A 13970-nucleotide genomic window follows, 5' to 3' on the forward strand; every position below is an offset into this window, starting at 1 on the left:
CTTGAAAGAGAAATAGTTGAAAGGGAGAAGCTTAAAAGCTTGGCCCATTTGGGCTTCAAGAAGAAAGATTTGTAAGAAATTTTGAGTGAGAAAGGTAAAGTATGAAAAAGATTTTAGAGGCACACTCGAACACATCATCACACCAAGTTATAGGCACCACAGTTCTCATGAATTTTTTTTTTTTATTTTGTGAAAACACCAAGAATATCTAGATAGCATCATTCTTAAGAGCACATAAGTGGAGAAGCCCACCATCTTTAAACCTTTGTACCCGAAATTTTACGGGCACCCATCTACTAAGGGAATAGAAGTTGAAACCCTAACCCACTTTCACTTTCTTTCTCTGTTACAAAATAATGGCACCATCATCTCTTTTACATCACTTCCATTATTTAACAACTCATCATTAAACCAATACCATTCTGAGTTCTTGCACTAATAAGAAAACACTCAAACATATCCATTCTCATTTAATCAGTAACATATTCGAACAACCAATCTCCATTTTTTTTTTCAAATCTAATTACTCTTTATATCCATTTCTCCCATCTTAATGGTGCTGTTTTAATTTTTAAATCTATACCAAAAACCATTACTTACTTTTGGAATTTGATCATAAAATCCCATGTTGATTCTGGGTTTTTCATTTAGAAAAGTGGAGTAGAGAGAGTTATAGAGAGAGAAAGGGATTTTGAGAAAGGTTTGTGATGGAAGAATTTGCTTCCAACTTTTGGGTAAGCTGCCATACATGAATCCAAGAAAAGGTTTTGGCAAATCGAAAAACAACATAAACAAATCCAGCAAAATAAAGGTGATAGAGATGAAAAGTTAAGAAAGAAATGATATTAAAGAGATGAAATCTGGCACTTATGAAATCTTATATTAAAGAGATGAAATGATAAAAAAAATCTAATTTATTTCATAGAAAAAGAAAACTAGATAATATTCCGGCAATACTCCGGCGGACGGTAGCCATTGATGGACTACCGCCGCCGGTTAATCGGAAACCCAAGGATCTAACTCTTTAGAGTTTATAAGCTCAGATACCATGTAAGATAAAAGATGGCCAGCGCTTTGGGGAAAGCTAAATAGTTTCAAATTTTAAAGGGAATATGTAGAATTGTAGAAATTTTCCGGGGAAATAAATTTTAAGGGGAAATAAAAAAAAAAACTCCACCTCACCTCACCTCTCTCTCTTCTCCGACAAGATCGCCGGCCGGAAAATTAAAAAAAAAATTCCGGCCGGCGACCATTAAAAAAAAAAAATTCACTCTCTCTCTCTCTCAAAAACTTTTTTTGTTGCTTCTTCTCTCTCTCTAGAAATCCAGAGAGAGAGAGGATCTGTGAAGGTCCTGTTCGGGACCTTCATCAGATCTGATGAAGGTCCCGAACAGGACCTTCAACAGGTCCTCTCTCTCTCTAGATTTCTAGAGAGAGAGAGAAGAAGCAAAAAAAAAAAAAATTTTTTAGAGAGAGAGAGAGAGTGAATTTTTTTTTTTTTAATGGTTTTCCGGCCGGCGACCTGTCGGAGAAGAGATAGTGGTGGGGAGAGAGAAGATGAGGTGGAGAGAGAAAGAGCTGAGGTGGAGAGAGAGAGAGCTGAGGTGGAGAAGTTATTTTGCTTTCCCCCAAATAAAATTGTCAAACAAAATTGACCAATTTTTGACCAAATCTTCACACCCCGGAAACTATTTTGCTTTCCCCAAAGCGCCGGCCATATGAGAGGGAGAGAAGAGTTGTATTGATAATAAGATGAGTCCTTAGCTATTACATATGAAGCCTTTATATAGGCTCAAGGAACCAACACTAATAATAGCCCATCCAATGTGGGACTATCTAACATGACTCATATTGACACTCTATTCTCTGACAGTATGAACCATCCACATTTCAAATCAAATATTCCTCAAACATATAGACAAGTTTTGATTAATGTTAGCAATTGTGACACCAACTCTCTTCTTCTCTTGTGTAACAAATACTATTTTTAGTTAGTAAAAGTCAAGTTGGTGATAGTGATTCTCACCATAGTGAGAAAGTGATTGTGATTCAACAACTTATCTGTCATTTTTCTATGTGAGTTGCTACAATATAATTGAAAAACGGAAACTGAACTATCGACAAATCTGAGTGCCCACATCTCATAAAAACAAATCTGAGAGCCCACATCTCATAAAAACAAACGCGTGAACTTTGAGCAGCCAGATTTGAATTGTTCATTTGAAAGCACTAGTTACAGCAAACTATGAGATACTGAAGATTGAAGAAGGCCTGAGCTAGATTACATTTCTTCCATTTCTCTCTTTTGTTTCTTGTCAATTGGCAAAGCAATTTGACGAATTTGTAATACAAAATTTCTTCCATCTTGTCAATAAGCTGCAGAATTTAACCACCAAATTTGAACTTGAGATAATCTTTGGCAAACAAATTCATACCACTTTGATCAAGGTCACCCATCGCCTATTGAAATCAAATTCTTCTTTTCTTATCTTTTCCTTGTCTAGATTTCTCTTCATCTTTCTCTGTTTCCTGAATTATAATGGTACTGGAAGTTGTGGAAGTTTGAACTTGTTAGAAGTTGGTTATTTAGTTATTTCTGTATGTTTTTAGTGGGTTAGTGGGTTAGTGTTTCCATTACCTTTAGGATAACTCCAATAGTGGAGAATAGGGGTGTACTCAGAGTCGAGCCGAGCCGAGTAGTAAGATGTTCAAGCTCGGTTTGTGTACTTGACTGTCGAGCTCGAGCTCGTTCGAGTAATTGTCCACTTGTTCAAGCTCGGTTGGTATAAGTTTGAAAGAGCTCGAGCTCGCATTCTTTTGAGCTCGTTTATCAAAATACTTCAATGATCATGTATCACATACAATAATAATGAATAATGATTCATATTCCGATAATTTTTTAATGGTTGATATCCATGTACAAGTTTCAATACTAATACGTAATTATATACTACAATATTATAAGAATATGTTAAACGAGTTGTTCACGAGTAGCTCGTGATACACTAAAGAATGATCAAGCTCGGTCCGTTTACATAAACGAGCATGATTTTGGGCTCATGTTAAGCTCGTGCTCGATAATATTCGAGTCGAGCACGAGCAATAGTCGAGCCGAGCAATAGTCGGTCCGTTTACATTAAGAGCTCGGCTCGTGTACACCCTTAGTGTAGAAGTGTTCAGTTGGAGTTTATTTAGTGGGTTAGTGGAGTCCTATGTTTTAGGGTCAGTTATTTCTTTGTTTTCTTATAAATATGTAGTTCGATTATCAATGAATGAATCAATTCAGAATCAACAGAACTCAGGTGAAAATTGGAGGAGAAACAGAGGTGGTTGTATTGCTGGTGGTGGAGGAGGAGGGATTAGTCTCCATATTTTTTGACGATCCAGGACTCGGACTATGAAATATTCTTGAAATTTCTTGGATTTCTTCATAAGGCAAGGGGAAATCTTCCTCTGCAGAATCAACCATGGAAGTTTCAGGAATTATAATGGAATTTGTAGAAGTTTGAACTGAGGTAGAAATTGGAGGAGAATCAGAGGTGGTTGTATTTGTTGAAAGTATCACCATCAAACTCTCCTTCATCTTCTAGAAGGTTCTTTCTAGAAAATTCTTTCTCTAGAATTATCCTCAACTATAAAAATATCTAGTATCTAGATTATTATTTTATTAGTGTATTCTAGATAACTACTTCTAGAATAATGGTTCTACAACTTTCTAGAGAAGCTTCTAGAAAGTATCTTACATACTCTAGAAATATCCTAGGACTAGTATAAATACCTATGTAACCCTTCTCATTTGATCACCATAAGATCAAGCAACTTGAGAGGTTGTGTATAAGTGAGAGTATATAAAGAGTGAGTGTGGGTGTAGTTAAAAAGAGTGTTTGAGTTGTGAGTCATAAGTCTATAAAGCAAAGTGTTTGTAATTATCTTTGAGAAATAAAAGTATACATTTCAAAGATAAAGTTCTCATCCCAAAGACATTATTTTCAACAATCTGGTATCAGAGCTAGACGATCAGGGATCGTTCTTTATCCGTTAAGGCTCGCTAAGTTTACTCAACATTTGGAGAACAGTCTGGGACTGTGAAGAACATTGGTCTGGGACCAAGTTTGGTAATTTTGCATCATCAAAGCAATGGCGGATCTTTCTAGCTCAACTGGTGGACTCACTAAACTCAACAACAGTAACTACAGATATTGGCAGACACGTATCAAGTCTTAATTGGAAGGACAAGACTTGTGGGAGGTGGTAGGTGGTATCGAAACTACTCCACCAAAAGATAATGTTAATGAACTTAGAAAATGGCGAATCAAAGCTGGAAAAGCATTATATGTGCTGAAGACTACAATCGAGGATGAACTACTTGAGCATATTGAAGACGCGGATACACCTAAGGCAGCATGGGAGAGGTTTGCATCCCTTTTCTCTAAAACTAACTTAGCTCGTCTCCAACTCTTAGAAAATGAGTTGATGAGTACGACGCAAGGCAAAATGTCGATCAATCAATATTTTCTTAAAATAAAAAATATTTGTCGAGAGATTAATGAGTTAGATTCAAAGGCAAAAATCGACGAAGATCGGATGAAAAGATTGATTGTTCGGGGTTTGAAACCTGAATACAAGCAAACAATCACAGCAGTTCGTGGCTGGGCCACTCAACCATTTCTACTAGAGTTAGAGAACCTATTAGCTGAAGAGGAGACATTGTCCAAACAAGAGTTTGGTGTCTCAACAAGGAATGAAGAGGAGGCACTCTTCAACAACAAGAGTAAAGGAAAATATGGAAGCAAAAACTTTACAAAATATGAAAGAAAGACAGAGAAGTCACATGATACGAGCTTAAGATCAAAGGGAACTCAAATTCCCAAGGAAAAATATCAGTCTACTAAGGGAGATCAAAGACGCAATAATGAATGTTTCAATTGCGGAAAAAAGGGTCATTTTGCTAGAGACTGTTGGTACAAAAAGAAACCATTCGAAGGCAATGTAGTAACTTCGAGTGGTCAAAAAGGTAGTAGTGAAGATGAATGGGACTTCCATGCTACTGTGGCAGTAACTAGGTCCGCCCAAGAATCGAGTGATGGAGAGAAGATAAATCCAAGTACAAATGAAGAAGAGCTAGCAGTAGTTGCAGCATCTGACCCTAAAAGAGTAAATTATGATGAAGATTGGATCGTCGATTCCGGGTGCTCCAATCATATGACCGGTGACAAGAAGAAGCTGTCAAATATGTGTGAGTACACAGGAGGCAGAGTGGTACTTACAGCCAGTAACTCAAGATTGCCAATTGCACATGTAGGAAAGTCAATAGTAAGTTCTCGTCTCAGTCCCCAACAAGTGCAGTTACAAAACGTCTTCCATGTTCCAGGAATGAAGAAGAACTTAGTATCAGTGTCACAAATGACATCATCAGGTAACTATGTATTGTTCGGTCCTGAAGATGTAAAGGTATATCACGATCTTAAAATTTCAGGGACACCAATAATGAAGGGGCAACGACTAGAATCTATTTACGTATTCTCAGCAGAATCAGCATACGTAGATAAGACACGAAAGAATGAGACTGCAGACTTATGGCATGCACGATTAGGACATGTGAGCTATCAAAAGCTGAAGATAATGATGGAAAAATCAATGTTGAAAGGTCTTCCACAATTAGATATTCAAGGAGATACCATCTGTGCGGGGTGCCAATATGGTAAAGCACATCAACTACCATACAAAGAATCAAAGTTCAGGGCTAAGGAGCCTCTGGAGCTAGTTCATTCAGATGTGTTTGGAAAAGTGAAGCAAGCATCCATCAGTGGGAAACGATACATGGTGACCTTCATCGACGATTACTCAAGGTATGTATGGGTATATTTCTTAAAAAATAAGTCTGATGTCTTCGACATATTTAAGGAGTTTCGAGAAAAGATTGAAAACGAAGTAGGAAAGAAAATCAAGTGCTTACGCACAGATAATGGGGGAGAGTATACCTCCGAAGAGTTCTTAAACTACCTTAAAGAATGTCACATTCGAAGACAACTAACTTGCTCAAATACCCCACAACAAAATGGTGTGGCAGAGAGGAAAAATAGGCACCTTGCAGAAATATGTCGAAGCATGTTACATGCCAAAAATGTTCCTAGTCGTTTTTGGGCAGAGTGCATGAAAACAACTGCAGATATAATAAATAGACTTCCACAAGCAAAATTAGGGTTTGTATCACCTTATCAGAAGTTGTGGAAAACTAAGCCAGCAGTAAGTCACTTTAGAGTTTTTGGATGTGTGTGCTACGTGTTTATACCTGATCATCTACGTAGCAAGTTCGATAAGAAAGCAATACGATGTATCTTCGTAGGATATGATAATGAAAGAAAAGGATGGAAATGTTGCGATCCTACGACCGGTCGTTGTCATACATAAAGAAATGTAGTATTTGATGAAGCTGCAAGTTGGTGGACGACACAACAGGTGGTGCTTCCAGACTCCGAGAGCTTAGAAGAAAAGCTCAAAAAAAAGTTAGGAGAAGATAAACAAAAAGAAGTACAACTTGAGGAAGAGGAGGAACTAAGTCATCTAGAAGGAATCAGAGACGCTGAACTTAGTCCAGAAAGATTACATAGTCCACAGAAAACTGGGGTACACTCAGAGACTTCAGAAGAAAGACAAACAAATCAACAAAATAAAGAAGCAGAGACAACACTTAGAAGGTCAACCAGGCAAAGAAAACCTAACCCTAAGTATCATAATGCAAATTTAGCCGAGGACATAGAACCGACGTGTTATGAAGAAGCTTCACAAAGGGTCGAGTGGCAGAAAGCAATGGAAGAAGAAATTTATGCACTGAAGCAAAATCAAACCTGGGAGCTAGTTCCTAAGCCAAAGTATGTGAACCCAATATCTTGCAAATGGGTTTATAAGGTAAAAACTCGTCCTGATGGATCTATTGATAGATATAAGGCTAGACTGGTAGCTTGGGGATTCTCACAACAATATGGACTAGACTATGATGAGACATTTAGTCCAGTGTCTAAGATGACAACCATAAGAGTCCTAATAGCACTAGCAGCTTGTAAGTCCTGGAAGATGTGGCAGATGGACGTCAAAAATGCGTTCCTTCACGGAGAATTAGACAAAGAGATATACATGGAGCAACCAAGGGGATTTGAGAGCAAAGCCCAACCAGCCTATGTTTGCAAACTGAAGAAGGCATTATATGGATTGAAACAAGCCCCGAGAGCTTGGTATGGCAAAATAGCAGAGTTCTTAGTTCAAAGTGGATATTCGGTTACACATGCTGATTCAAGCTTGTTCATAAAAGTACGAGAAGGAAGACTAACAATTATACTAGTCTATGTAGATGATTTAATTATCACAGGAGACGACAAAGAAGAAATCCATCAAACAAGAGAAAACTTATCAGTAAGATTTCAGATGAAGGAGCTTGGAGAATTGAAACACTTTCTTGGGCTTGAGGTAGATCGAACTAACCATGGCATATTTGTCTGTCAACACAAGTACGCCAAGGATTTACTACAAAAGTATGGAATGCAAGATTGCAAGCCTATCTCAACACCGATGGAGCCTAATACTAAGTTGTGTGCAAAAGAAGGCAAGGACCTCAATGACACAACAATGTACCAACAATTGGTAGGAAGTTTAATCTACCTGACACTGACACGACCTGATATAGCATTTTCCGTCGGAGTCGCAAGTCGGTTTATGCAGGACCCAAAGAAGCCTCACTTGGAAGCAGTGAAAAGAATTTTGAGATACGTGAAGGGTACTATTGACTACGGTATTTTATACAAGAAAGGTGAAGCTTGTAAAGTAGTTGGCTATTGCGATGCAGATTATGCAGGAGATCATGACACACGAAGGTCAACTACAGGATATACATTTAGCCTTGGTTCAGGAGCCATATCTTGGTGCAGCAAAAGGCAACCAACTGTATCTCTGTCAACCACAGAGGCAGAATATAGAGCAGCAACTATGGCAGCTCAAGAAAGCACATGGCTGATGCAGCTAATGAGAGATTTACATCAGATTGCAGATTCTGCAGTGACATTATACTGTGATAATCAGTCAGCGGTACGCCTAACTGAAAATCCAGTATTCCATGCAAGAACTAAACATGTGGAGGTACACTATCACTTTATTAGAGAGAAGGTACTTCAAGGTGAGATAGAGATGAGAGCAATCAATACAGAGAACCAGGTAGCAGATATATTCACGAAAGGACTAGGCGTTGCAAAGCTTGGCGATTTTCGAAAGAATCTTGGTATGACTTCAAGAGCTGAGCAAAGCCAGGAGAGTTGATGTTGAGGGGGAGTGTTGAAAGTATCACCATCAAACTCTCCTTCATCTTCTAGAAGGTTCTTTCTAGAAAATTCTTTCTCTAGAATTATCCTCAACTATAAAAATATCTAGTATCTAGATTATTATTTTATTAGTGTATTCTAGATAACTACTTCTAGAATAATGGTTCTACAACTTTCTAGAGAAGCTTCTAGAAAGTATCTTACATACTCTAGAAATATCCTAGGACTAGTATAAATACCTATGTAACCCTTCTCATTTGATCACCATAAGATCAAGCAACTTGAGAGGTTGTGTATAAGTGAGAGTATATAAAGAGTGAGTGTGGGTGTAGTTAAAAAGAGTGTTTGAGTTGTGAGTCATAAGTCTATAAAGCAAAGTGTTTGTAATTATCTTTGAGAAATAAAAGTATACATTTCAAAGATAAAGTTCTCATCCCAAAGACATTATTTTCAACAGTATTGTTGGTGGTGGTGGAGGAGGGGGTCTCTTGTTTGGTAGTGGTGGTGGAGGAGGAGGGATTAGTCTCCAAATTTTCTGATGATCCAGGAATAGAGCTCTCAACTATTCCCAAAAGTTCTTCATACGTGAAGGTAATATCTGGAAAGGAGAAATCTTCATCTGGGTTTTGTAAGGAATCAACCATGGCAGTTTCTGGAATTAAAATGGTACCGGAAGTTGTGGAAGTTTGAACAGAGGTAGAAATTGGAGGAGAAACAGAGGTGGTTGGATTGCTGGTGGTGGTGGGAGGACTAATATGCATATTAGCAGAGCTGGGTGCAGTGGTGGTGGTGGTGGAAGGATTTATCTGTCTGAAGGAGGAGCTCCTGAGAGGGGGCTCATTGGTGGTGGTGGTGGTGGTGGTGGTGGTGGAAGAGGGATCAGTCTCCATATTTAGATTAATGGGGTGGTCACGCAAGGGAGGGAGAGCTTGAAGAAGGGGGTTAGCTTATAAAGAAGGAAGATGAGAAGAGGAAACAGAGGGAGAAGATATAACGGTTAAAACTAACTTTTGGGTAGTTATAGTGGAAGTTAGTTTCTCTAACTACTAACTAACTTTCTTGATTCTTGAATTCAATAATCAAGAATAGAGACCAACTGTTTTTTAAATTTCCCGGGTAACAGTCTCTGTGTAATGAAGGAATGAACAAATTTGATGTGCCACCATAGGGGGCATGTTTATATTTTGACCCCAAAACTTACTTAGATTGAAAATGACCTCATACATATTGTTTCCACGACTTCAGACCACCACCATCCTCTTTCTAACTACCACTATCATCTTTCCGATTGCCGACCACTTCACACACTCTCTCGTTACCTCACTTTTGTTGTTTCTCACGATTTTTTTTCTCTCGCTCTATTGATCTAATACTCACACCCAAAATGAGTTTCAAACATTGATAATCAAACTATTACCAAAAGATAACATATATTGAATTTATAGATTTCATGCTACATAAAAAAATCAAACAAATTTCGTACCAACTTCAAACATAAAACATAATTTTAACTAGAATTTCTTGTTCATACGAAAAAAAAAGGTAGTTACTAGTGAAAGTGTCTTGAATATGGGTTGATAAAGAACCCAATTTACGACCCTTTTGGACCCGTTAGCGGGGCTGATTGCTAAGACAATGCTGGTATGTGAAGCAGGGCTTTGAGGCAAAGCTGATCTCCGAGACAGAGGTGGAATACGGAGCTAGGCTTATGTCGGTTATTAGTGTTAGCGTATCCATGTGTATTTCGGATTTAGAAAGAGAGAGTCGTTGATGCGGTGGGATTAGGGTTTTAGTGGCTCATAAACTAAAATCCTACGAGATATCAGATGTCGAATTCTCACGAATCTCTTGTGTAACTTGTTTGCTTATCATAGTGGAAATCACGCCGTTGTTGCAGTGGAGTAGGTCTCACCAACTATTGCTTTTCTTGGATTATTTGTTTTCTATCAAATTAAACCCCAATTGTCATAACAGTTAATCTAATACATATTCTCATTCTCATACCAATTTTAAACACACCAATTTTGTTGAAGAAGAGTTTGCATAAACAAAACATATTTCAGAAAACCTGTTCATTCAAACAAAATTCTAACCCAAGAATCCCTGGGATCTTCATTCGATAATTACTAGGGTCTCAACATGGTTGTAGAAAAGGAAATTAAGATGATTGGTTACAGAGGGAGGTGTGAAAGGCTAATGGGACTGCAGCATGATGATTTGCAGCTTTCACTTCAGCTAGAGAGCCGAGAAATAGTATGTGGCAATTGGCATGACCAAATGATAAAAGTTTGACTATTGCTCGTCTCACAGCATCGACATAGACGTGTTAGTGTCGTGCCGTGGCATAGTAGACACGCATCTCACCTCAATATTTGCAGATTGTTGGGTTTGTGGGCTTACAAAATGAAGTATAAGTCAAACTAAATTGATGTGGATCGATTTATTCGGCCTGAAAAGTGTTTGATTTCGGTCCATTCAGTTGGCTTTGACCAATTCAGCCCATTTTTGCTCACCCTTTCCTGTATGTATGTTTTGTACGACGAAAATTAGACCAATTGAAAACAAAATCTGCAGAAGAAGAGTTTGCATAAACATCAAAACCTTATTCATTACACATTAAAACCAAAAGTTTGTACAAGTTTTCATCTGTTAGGAGTGACTACTGGACACATTAAAATTTTATTCATTACCCACTTCAAATCAGCTTTAGAAACTTTACGATCCGAAACCCTCTAAGTCTTATTCAAGAATTACTTGGGCAACTGAGGATCCGCGAGCAAAAAAGAATAGATCCTCGACACTCTTCTCCTGTTGTCTCTGCAGCATATTCAGTCGGTCACATTTTTTCACCATTTTAACACATGATTTCAGATTTTCTTTATATATGACCATTTTCTCTAAACTTAATGAACTTTTTAGCATAAGTTTCACAAGCTCCATTTCCTTTGCTCCGCCACAAAAACCCTTTATCTCGATTTTCTTAAGATGACTTACAAAATTAGAAGGAAGCAAATCTGGTTTCCAAATTGTCTCATCGTCATGGTTCAATTTTATTCCATCCTCCAACTTCTGCAAACCCCCATCCAATTTTATATAATGCTCATACTCCTGCAAAACCCCATCAAATTTACTGAAAGGATAAATCATTGAATGTGGCAAAAAATAAAAATGGGGACTTCGCACATTTAATTGATACTCACAAGAACTTGATTAAAATGTATCGAGAGAGTCTCTAAGTAAGGAGCACTCCTTAGTAAGCCTGATAGATTGAGAGTATCGCCATCTTCTGGACATGCTTTTATCGTTAAATGCCTCAAGTTGTTGAATGTAGTAGGCATTCGTATCACACCATTTGCAATTAGAAGCTTCATAGTCGAGAAAGAGAAAAGAATTATATGGAAGATTTACATGCGATCAGAATTAATTTGAGTCGGTTTTCATAATGGTCGTTATCTACCTTAGTCGTCAAAATGACTGACTCGTTCTGATTTGGGCATATCTGAGTCAGTTTTCATATTATATGGATAACATAATATGAAATAACTGTTGTGCCCATGACTACAACAAGTTGGACTCAGACTATTCATATTTGGAAGATTCGTACGAATCATAATCATACAATTAAAAGAACACTGGCTAAGATTCTAACAATATGGAAAAGAGAAATATATCTCAATAACCCTTGGGAGTGGTAAGATGTTTAGTCTTCCACCTTAGAGGTCAAGGGTTCGAGGCATGCTGACAATTCAAAAAAAAAATGTACCTGAATACACGAGCTACATAGTGTTAATATCTTGACACGACTAAGATTCTTAAGAATGTCGCTGAATTGTATCTCTTTGAATTCGTTATCACGGATGTCAAATTCAACTTCTATCAGATTCTCTCCACTGATGATAGAGAAATGTTCAGGCGAAAACCCTACAAATTTAAATCGTGAAAGAGTTGGAATGTTGACTTCAATCCACATAACATCATCTTTGCCATCGTCACACCACTTCAACACCAATGACTTGAGTTTTGATCTTAGGTCATGGAGATAAAGCTTAGGAGGAGTAAGGCACCGGATTAGTTGTAATTCTTCAAGGCAAGGAGAATTCGAGATGAAATGGTAAATTGAGTCCTCGGGTAGTTCTACTTTCTTCATAATTGCAGTCTTAAGTGACACGAAATCCTCGTACATAGAGGACATAAACTTGCAGTTGGTTAACCTTAGATCGGTAAGTGATTCATTTCGGAAAGAAGATTGAGGTAAAGAGAAGACGGATCTTTGGAAAAACCCATCGGCTTTATTCGAAAAGTTTAAATCAAGTGTTGAACAATTGCTAACCATAGCAAATTTAATAAACAGAAGGATTCGATGACAATCGACTCCGAACACCGACATGTCAAAACCAAGTCGAAGTTTGTGAAATTTTTTGATTTCACTGTGAAAAAGCACAAATCGGACAAACTCAAGAAATAGATATTTTCGATCCTCCAAGCAACGTAGCTTACCATATCTTTTGGAGAAAGAGATAAAATCTAGGTCTAGAATAGGAAGTTCAATCCATACAGATTTCCATCTCTTGGACAAGAAACTCGTCGAAACTGCCTCCTCAGTAGGAAGTAAAGTAAGAATTTGTACTAAAATTTCGTTGGGTAATCGACTTGTATGATCTGTATCATCTCTTCTTACATGATCCATCTCTTTTTTCTGTTTTTGTAGGATCTTGATTTTGGAACTAATCGATCTTAAGGCGCTATTCCTTCTATGTTTACTGTTGAACAATAAACATGCAAGAGATGGGTAAATTTTGACCTAAAATTAGTGAAGCAGGGTATAGTTAACCAAACAGAAATGAGATTAGACAGGGGCCATTACACCATAAAAAACATTTCAGGGTTTAGGGTTTATACAAGAAAATGATTTCCTCTCATTCTCATACATGATGGGTTTGTGATTGATTTTGAAGTTGAATTCTAAACTAACCAAAATGTTGAAGGAAAGGAAACTAATGAGAAGAGTTGAAGCAATTTACTTACATATTCAAGCTTGGTTTGAACAGGAAATGAAAGTAGAGATAGAGATGAAAAGGAAAGATGGTCACATACATTGGTGCCCCTACCCATATTTATTCACAAACTTACCAAGCAAATCCATTAGATTTGAAACCAAACATTTGGTTTTGTTTTGAGAAGGAGATTTAGATTTAGAAACGTTTTACGTTTTAAGTTTTACGTTTTAAGTTTTACGTTTTACTGCAACGTGTCTAAGATTTAGACCAATAGTGACACGATGCTAAGAGATTGATTTCAGAGTTATTAGACACGATCCTAAGAGATTGAGTTCAGAGTTTGATATCATTATTTCCTTTTACTTTTCAAAAGGAAATAATGACATTCTTTTTTTTCATCAATCTTGGTAATTTCTCATTTATTATTAAATAAATTTTATAATTTCTCCTTTATTAGTAAAATGGCATAATTGAATCTTTAATCGATTATAGGAAGAAATATGTTTCACAAGTTGATGGGTCTAGTTTACTTCCTTTAACTATGAAGGTCTGTAACATAGAGTCTAAATCTAAAAAACGTTAACGCGAATTTGGAGGTTGAGTTTTCTCTAATAACAGCACCAGCATCTTTCTCTGCCACCACGTCCGCTATCACCAGTACCAC

General features: G+C 37.3%; 1 protein-coding gene across 1 annotated transcript; it reads right to left on the bottom strand.

Moving 5' to 3' along the window:
• Positions 1 to 10891: 10891 nt before the first annotated feature.
• LOC147560407 (F-box/FBD/LRR-repeat protein At5g22660-like) lies at positions 10892 to 13496 on the bottom strand. Its single transcript, XM_086658012.1, has 3 exons — positions 12073 to 13496; positions 11510 to 11674; positions 10892 to 11417 (listed from the first exon to the last, which is right to left on the bottom strand). Exons 1-3 carry the CDS (start codon positions 12994 to 12996, stop codon positions 11049 to 11051), a joined length of 1458 nt encoding a protein of 485 aa, XP_086514138.1. The 5' UTR covers positions 12997 to 13496; the 3' UTR covers positions 10892 to 11048.
• Between the last annotated feature and the right edge of the window lie 474 nt (positions 13497 to 13970).

The sequence above is a fragment of the Eschscholzia californica genome, unplaced genomic scaffold (assembly GCF_041429995.1).
Source record: "Eschscholzia californica isolate CP2 unplaced genomic scaffold, dmEscCali1.0.p SCAF_2, whole genome shotgun sequence".
NCBI lineage: Eukaryota > Viridiplantae > Streptophyta > Magnoliopsida > Ranunculales > Papaveraceae > Eschscholzia > Eschscholzia californica.

What these genes read in the sequence shown, in the direction of transcription:
- LOC147560407 (XM_086658012.1), bottom strand. Translation starts at nt 12,996, where the DNA reads ATGGATCATGTAAGAAGAGATGATACAGATCATACAAGTCGATTACCC. An exon ending in TATGTAGCTCGTGTATTCAG is followed by an intron (nt 11,675 to 12,072) that starts GTACATTTTTTT and finishes TCGACTATGAAG; the next exon opens with CTTCTAATTGCAAATGGTGT. An exon ending in TACATTTTAATCAAGTTCTT is followed by an intron (nt 11,418 to 11,509) that starts GTGAGTATCAAT and finishes GGGGTTTTGCAG; the next exon opens with GAGTATGAGCATTATATAAA.